Raw genomic sequence first — 8,855 nt, 5'->3', positions numbered from 1 at the left:
AATATATTACTGTCAAAATTTTGAGTTGGGAATAATCCACAAAGCTTATTCATTTATCGAAGAAAAATAAATTATTTTTTAACATGTGCATTATTGCTCATTCAAATAAAAATATGAAGAACCACACAAAATATTTACTTTTCCAGACATGCTCGGGATCATAAATATGTTATAATTTAAAAGAATATAAGTAATTTATAAGCGAAAATGTGCTGATGTGCGATAATTCATATTTCTTGCGTAAACTTTCTATTAAATTCGAGCATAATTCGAGCAAAACTGTATATGCATTTATTTTCGTTCTTAATGTGGCTCATTTTTTTTAAGCGTAATGTGCGTACGTACACATTTGGGACCACTAAAAATTTAAAAGTAATGTGGTCAAATAGATAACACCCATTTAATCAAACAATTTTTGAAGCATAATATAATGCATCAATAAATATACATATATATGAACGTATTAAAAATGCGCAAAAAATAGTTTTATGTATGATACTAATAAAATGTGGAACTTCTAATTTGCGAAGCACATATAATCATGTATGTAATGCCGCAGTAGCGTTGAAATCGTAATAATTACCCAAACTTGTTGATCGAGGGGCCATATTTTATTGTATTTTGCTTTTTATTTTTAAGACATATTTTATACCATTCGATGTACTAGCATCACAATAATGCAACAGAAGCTACAAGAAGTATACAGATAATGAACATCGAAAGTGTGTAAAATATACGCGAAAGGTCAACCAAGAAATGTCAGAATTTATTCCATTTTATTGCTTAATGAAATATACATAATATTTATAGTTAAAAAAATTTTTTAACGTTATTTATTTAATTTTTTTTTATGAATTATTGGCTAAATTTATATGTTGAATTTACCTAATTTTGTTATTGAGAACGCGTGGAATTTTATATTTTTTTTTAATTTTTCTTTTTTATATAAATCCATAAAACGTTGTGTGTGTGTGACGCGTGATATTTTATTCATATTATGTACAAATACAAATCGTTTGAACAATTTTTTTATTTTTCTTATGACATAATTGAGCATTTATAAAAACAATACTTTCCCAATAGTTCAAAATAAATAGTGAGAATAATATTATCAGTGCTAGAATTCTTACACTTTTTAAAAACATAAGAAATAAGTAGCTCTTTTTGTCGTCCTCGCTTCTTTTTTACAAGATATATATGTCCTTTAATTTTTTTTGAAATAACCATGTTAAAAATGATTTTGCGGGTTCGTTAGGACAACTAGGAATAACTAAAAAAATTATAATTTGCCAAAAGCTTCAGTTTCTACACCTTTTTATTTTTCTTTTCTTATATCTTTACATCTTCCTTTTACAAGTGTAACAAAATGTAAATCAAAAAAGGAACTTATTTAACTCTTTTATTTCATTAACCTAATACATTTTTACTACCTAAAAATTTGTTGCACACACACATTTTCATTTAGTTTTATGTAATGTACACACATGTGTAAATCGCTTTGATTTTCGGAATTATGATTATTTAATTGCATCACTAAAACTGTATGAAAGAGAAAAAAAACCCGGAGAAGTTAGAATAACACCGTAATTTTTCGAAAAAATAAAAATTATGATTTGAACCATAAATAAATAATCATAATCTTATTTTAAAACCAAAAATTACGGAGGGGAAAAAAGAGGATGCCCAATTTTTACTGCTCAAAACTTAATATAAAAAAAAAAAATGAAAAAAACTACGTGTAATGATAAAAGTAAATATGATTTGAAAAGTACACGTAATACTGTTATAAATGCGCACGAAATTATTCTACCAGGCACATGATAAAATAATATTAGAGCAGTGCAATGCTGTGCACATTAAAACTTCTAATTTGTGCATAAATGCATTGGAATATTAATTAAAAAAAAAGGTTACAAGTTAAGGTTTATGGCATTATCTAACACTTAGTGTGTTAAACATAACCATGTTAACCATTTTGATGAAATGAATACTTTTAAAATGCTCTTTACCAATGTGTAAAGTTACACAAAAGAAGTATGAAGAAAGTCAAAGCTACCAAGTATGAAAAAATAGTAACAGTTTAGTTTATTTTCGTTTTTAATTGATGAAGACCCTATCGAAAAACGGATCAAAAATACATTCAAACTAATGCAATATAGCGAAAAAAGGATATCTAAAAGGATGGTAAACATACAAGTAATTTGTAAAAACAGTGTTACTTATTTATCGCATAGGTATAACGCATTGAATTTTATTTATAATTCGTTGTGTGCAAAATTAACACAGCATATAAATAAAATCATAATGCATTTGTACCTACGGATATTCTCATACTACCATTATTCGCTTTGAATTTTGAAAAAAATTGAAAGGTATACGAAATTAGGATAAGGTAGACTCAATAAAACATAAACATAATTTTTTTCTCATTTAATAAATTTAGGAAATCAATTGATTTGTGTTAGAAATTATGCATAGCAAATGTTACGTCATCATAACTGGAACAGTTAAAATTTTTTTTTATTAATTTTTTATTATGATATATTTTTTTATTCAGCATATCAATATTATTAAAAAGTATGGCACGTAATTTATTTGTACCAAAAAGTTGGTCACAGAAAAATTAGCCATAAATTTTCATTGGTTTCCAATTTATTTTTTAAGTGGTAAAAAAGAAAAAATATTTAATTTTTTATATTCTTTATGAAGATAATCAAAATTATATATGCAAATATTCCTTACTACCAAATAGTCACATAAACGCTGACCAACTTGTGAATTCAAATTGATATATAACTTTTATAGTGTGAAGTACAACACTAGTACAATATTATTATTAGAGCAAAATTATTCGGTGAACCGTAACCGTACTTTTTTTTCACACAAATAAAAAAGGTACAACAAATCGCAAAAAAAAACTTATAATTATAGTTATATTATCTTTGCCTATTTGCACTGTTTTGTCATTGGTATTTTTTAAATTATTCTCAAGAAAAAGATTTCAAATATACGAAAAAGTGGACTTAATAAACAGATTAAGTTATAATATCCTGCAATTATGTTTTCTAGCATGTTCGGAAACAAATTTCAATAATTTCAGTACATATGTATTGTCAATTTAAAATAAATAAATTATATATATGTATTTTTTAAATAGACGACTTTGCAAAAGTAAATAATAATCCTTGTACAGTATATTATTTTTTTATGTATTAATCATTATTTTTTTATTTGAATGATTCATTTGATCTTTCCTCAATTTATCATGCTCAAAAAATATATATAATATATTTTCCCGCCAGCATTGCTGTTTCCATTTAAACTTTTAAATAAAAATGTGTTTGTTGAGTAAAACAATTATCTTCTAAAAAAATACGTAAAATTATCTTAATTTAAAAGAAAAATATCTTTTTTTTCATCATATATATTTTAATGAAAGTTGTCAATTACAATAAAAAACCGAAAGGGTAAACGCAAAATGTAAAAAAAAAAACTGTACGCCTCGCTCATTAATCTCCGAATTGTTCTGGTATTTTTTTTTTGTTTTTTTGTTTTAAATACATTTTCAATTATGCACAATTATTAAAGTATTGTATTTTTGTTAAGATTAGAAAAATATATTTATTTATTACATTTTTAGTACATGTTTATTATTAAAAAAGAACTATATTGATCAATTCTTAATTTGTATCTTGTTCTAGCGTTTTTCATTTTAGAAATTTAAAATAACTCATTTTTAAAGCGATATTCGAATTTTACAACATTTCTTGAAAAAAAAATCTAAAATTTTGCTCAACTCCAGAAAGAAAAGAAAAAATATATATGCATAATTTTTAGTTCAAGAGCCTTTTTTTCTTTAAATATATATATTGATGATTTCTGATGAAAAAAATCATTTTATTATGCAATTCTGTTCAATTTTTAAATTTGCTTAAAAAATGTAAAACCCAAAAAAAATTAATTTTTTTTTTTTTTTAAATATTTGTTATCCTTCGTAGTTTTAAAATTTGTTTACAATTTGCACATCATCATTTTGTCCTTTTTCGCTTAAGAGAAAATTTCACGAAATGTGTTATCCTTAGTAAATTTATTTAGTGTAAATTTTTTAAGAAATTACACATGTTAGCATTAATAAACTTTTCGGGTACAGTTTACGAGTTGTTTGTAAGAACTATTTTACATTTTGCACATTTTTTAGAGAAGATATCAAAACATGTATTATTTTTAAGTATATGTAAAATATTTTAAACTATTTTTACACTTTCTGTGAAAGAAGGAAAAGCAGTTTTTACTAAAAAATTCTTAAAAGGTATAACTTCTGAGTTATTTATTTTACACATTTATGCCATGTTTTATGCACATTTTCCTGCACACATCTTACACAATTTATATGTAAAATTATGAGAACATTTTTTCTATTTATTTCTTAAAATCGGAACCATTTCTGATTAACACACTTTTTAATAGCCGTGTAGTATATGTACATGTATATACGTATATATTTTTGTATTCACATATCCATTTTAGAATGTGCTAACAAATTTTAACGTGTCATATAATTTTCATTAGGCATTTACACAATTTAACAAAAAAAATAAAACAGTGTATACGTTTACCGATAAAACACGAGATCCAAAGTAAATAATAACCAAGGGGACTGTCATTTCGCGAAATTTAAATCTAGAAAGGAAAAAATAAACTGTACGGAAAAATGCCGAACAATATGGATAGTAGGTCATTTAAGAGAGAAGAATATAGCTCGTTTAACGAAATAACCGCGGAATCCTCTACTTCGTCAGAAATAGAACTAATCGAAAATGATGACAGTTTACTATCTGATGCAGATGAACATGATTATTTGTTGTCGGAACAAGATAATGAATGTACAGACATATCACATTTGGATTTAACTTGCGATGATGAAATCATAAGGATTAATGTGGAAGATGAGGACTTTATGTCAACTGATGCGACGATGGAATATAACGAAGAATTAGAAGAAATAACTATGAACACAATGCAGGTTGAGAATATGGTTGGAGAGGTTCTAATAGGAAGGAATGATGAATTTTCTTCTAGTCATCTGAATGAAGAACCGAATGAAGAGCAACTTGATGAATATACCCATCTCGGAAATATTACACAACATGATGCACAATTCGATGATATTACCAATCAAGGGATTACAATCCATCAAGATATAGAATCCGATGATTACACTCAACATGGAGATATAATCCAACACGATGTGCATTCCAGAGAATATACGTATCATGGGAATATAATCGATTACAATGCTCAATCCGAAAATGGTACCTATCATGCGAATATTATCCGACGCGGCCCATATACAATAATAGAATTTGATCGTATGGAATTGCATTACAATTATAGCATTTTAAAATTATGGGATACAATAAAGGAGAGGAGATTAGGTGATGAACTAACAAACCCAGAAGATCTTATAGAGGACAAAATAGTGTATCATATATATAATTTCTTCCACTCTCTCGAAAGATGTAAATATTTTTCTCTTAAAAATAAATTAAATAAATTGTGCGACTATATTGTAAGAAAGTACAATGTGCCAACGGAAGTTAAAGTCCATGAATGGGATATGACAATTTCGTACATCTTAAGTGATCTATTAAAAAAGGACGCCCAGGATTATTTCGAATTATGTGATCTAATTGAAAATGGAATGTGTGAGAGATTGAAGTTCGTCCAATTTATTAATGAAAAAAAAAGGTCATGGAGTATGTCTACGAATATGATATTTCGATCATGGGCAGACGTCTTGGCTTTGAAATTGATCATTCATGCTCAATAATAAGATATTTTGGAGAAGTGAGCTCAGCTCATTTATCTATGAGAGCATAAATAGAGTATATGCATATACCCTGACTTCTTTCAGTATATATAGCAGGGAATGCATCTGTAAACATGTATGTACATATATTTAAATGCGTGTTTATCAGAATAGCGATGGTGTTGGGGACGATGTAAAAGTAGTGCCTTCTGTCATGTGCATATGCTGATTCATCAAAGAATGTCAGTTTCTTGAATCGTAAATGTGAAAATCATCGATGATTACATTGGCATTACATCAGTTCCCTTAATATAGTGCAAATTGTATATTTCTAATATATAAATGCACTTATATTGCCATTTCTTTCTTTTTAACATGTTCAATATATTAACACAGCTGACGAATGAAACATGTAAAATATTACATTAATTTTTCGTGCTGAGCATTCGTTCTATATACATGTGTAATGTATTTAAAACGAATTTCCATAAGAGCGCACTGATTTGATCTTTTTTTGTCTTTGGAAAAACTTATAAACACATTAGAAACATTTAAAGTATAATACTACCCTAATAAAGACAACAACCCCATACATCACGCATGTGATTAACGGCTTTTGCAAAACTGTATGTGTAAATCGCCAATAGGGAAGCGGCAAGTAAAAGGTATTTTCGCAACACTTTTGATTTAACTAAAAAATGTAAAATGTGCCAACAGTTACAGAATATAAATAAACCATTTTTATGTAGAAATGAAGTACATTTATTAATAATGTAAAACTCATGCATTTATACCTTTAAAGAGCAATATCAAATGTTTTAGCGCTACATACTGTGGGGATAATAAAAGTTATATTTTCATAAAATTTGCAATAAATAACACATGATAGATGGGTACAGCATGACTAACATTTTATATTATCGAATTAGGTGTATTGCAAAATTAAGGTAGAATAAAATTGCATTAAATGTGGTCAATGTTTAAGTCTTTACTTATATAATGCTTGAATTAAAAGAGCATATATGTTCAACCAAAAATATCAAGTACAACAGGAATATTTGAACTGACTACCATATTAATAAAGAACTATTCTTGAATTATGTGAAAAGATAAACGAAATTGTAACCGTGGAATAGGGAGAGTTCCAAAGTTGTATAAGAATTCATTATATAACCTAAATCATTCATTATAACCTTTTTATTTTTATGAAACTTAAGGGATAAACCAGTGGGAACAGTGAATATATAATATAAGAACACATTTTGGTAACAAAAATGGGAAAAAAGAACACTTCATTAATTCATTTATATTGTTGAAAAACTTGTGTTTTCTTTTAAATAGAAAATGATGATACTTATATTTTTATGCACCCTTTTTTCATTTAACATTACATTATCAGTTTTGATACTACTAATTTGGTTCACTCCGTTATTTTCAAATTAATATATCGAATTAAAGAATTGCCAATTTTGTTTACAATTTACTAGTTTATTCTTTAAATTTTGCATTATTTCAACTTATATGTGCATTCCTTCCAAAAAAAAATATATTCTGCTGATAATTCTTTTCATTTTACAAAAATTTATTTAGTAAGATGTCCACAAGTGAAATTAACAAGACAGGAATGCTCAACTCATTCACAATTGCAACTGAAATAGAACAATCCAATTTTAAACATTATAACATAGATATTATGCAGGTATAATTAAAGGTAAATATTTTGCAACTTCCTTTGTCTGTTCTTGGATTAATATATACATCTTCGAGCACTACAGAATGAATTATTACATAATTCATTAATGCATTGAAAACAATTCATAAACAGATTGATGCATCATTCAAACGTGTATTATTATATTTTCCAATTGTATTCTACACAACAGCTGATTAATTCTATAACGCTTTTGTTGTGAATGATCCAGATGTAATCCATTTTAGTTTTATCACAATTGAGCTTTTAACGCCCCAAATGACGAATTGTCCTTACAACAGTTTTAATAAATTATTAGTGAATTATAAGAGTAAGATATTTTTCATGAAAATTTGAATTTTTCAAATATTCATGTCCCTAAATCAGTAGAAGTTATACTTCCAACGAAATTTAAATGGTCATATAATAAAAAAAAGCAAACAATAAGTCGTAAATTATTACACATATTGCCATGTCATAGTTAGCAATAAAAAGCAAGAAATATAGAAAAATTACTTAAAATGTTTGCCACATATAGGTTAAAAAATATAACAACTTGCTATTGACATATTATTCTGAATAAAAAATAATTACATTATAAAAAAACAAAAACATGTTAAAGAGATCAAATAATATTACCAAATTAACAGTCTCATTTGTGTGTTCAAAATAGAGAATAAGAAAATATAAAAGTATAATTTTGAAAACTGAAATGAAACATTTATATTTTTTACTATCCTTTCTTATATGCATACCTTTTGAATATGACACTATTCGTCTTCTTACACAGTTGTTTTAAATTTTCATTTATACCCCCGTAAATTACTTCATGTGACTCAACCAGTTGGATACGTCAAATGTATTTTCCTGTTACGAAAAAAACCATTTTGAGCGGTTTTTCAATTGTTCTCTAACATCTTCTGAGGTCCTTGATTTTGCAAATTGTTCTTAATTGTTTTTTTCTTCAATAACTTTTTGTGGAAACGAAGTCCAAATGGTGTAAACTAAGAAATTATGTAATATGTAACAAAAAATTTACATTGTTTGCATGCCACAAATTTACATATACAATGCAAATAATAAACAAGGTCGGTACATACTTTCATTTTAAGGTTAAAACTTTTTTTAATTTATAAAATACAAAAAAAGTTGAAAATATTCCCATAAGCACAAACAAAACTGTTGTGAAATAATCGAACGGATCACACCGTAAACTTGTACACTTTTGTTCTAATGAACAAGAATCTTTATAATTTTGGATGAACACTAAATATAAACATTTGCCAGGACATATTTCCTCGATAAAATTTAATTCATATGGTGTAAACAGAAATATAGTTTTAAAAGTTCTTATGT

General features: G+C 26.4%; 1 protein-coding gene across 1 annotated transcript; it reads left to right on the top strand.

The window, feature by feature from the left end:
* Nucleotides 1-4,711: 4,711 nt before the first annotated feature.
* PVX_112105 (Phist protein (Pf-fam-b)) lies at nucleotides 4,712-6,400 on the top strand (the record flags this gene model as incomplete). The annotated part of the gene is made up of 1 exon (XM_001612584.1): nucleotides 4,712-6,400. One exon carries the CDS (start codon nucleotides 4,712-4,714, stop codon nucleotides 5,828-5,830), a length of 1,119 nt encoding a protein of 372 aa, XP_001612634.1. The 3' UTR covers nucleotides 5,831-6,400.
* Nucleotides 6,401-8,855: the final 2,455 nt, after the last annotated feature.

This window comes from Plasmodium vivax, genomic scaffold (genome assembly GCF_000002415.2).
Source record: "Plasmodium vivax scf_7165 genomic scaffold, whole genome shotgun sequence".
Classification (NCBI taxonomy): Eukaryota; Apicomplexa; class Aconoidasida; order Haemosporida; family Plasmodiidae; genus Plasmodium; species Plasmodium vivax.
Note: the sequence above shows the minus strand (reverse complement) of the source record. Positions and strands in the feature narration are given on the sequence as shown.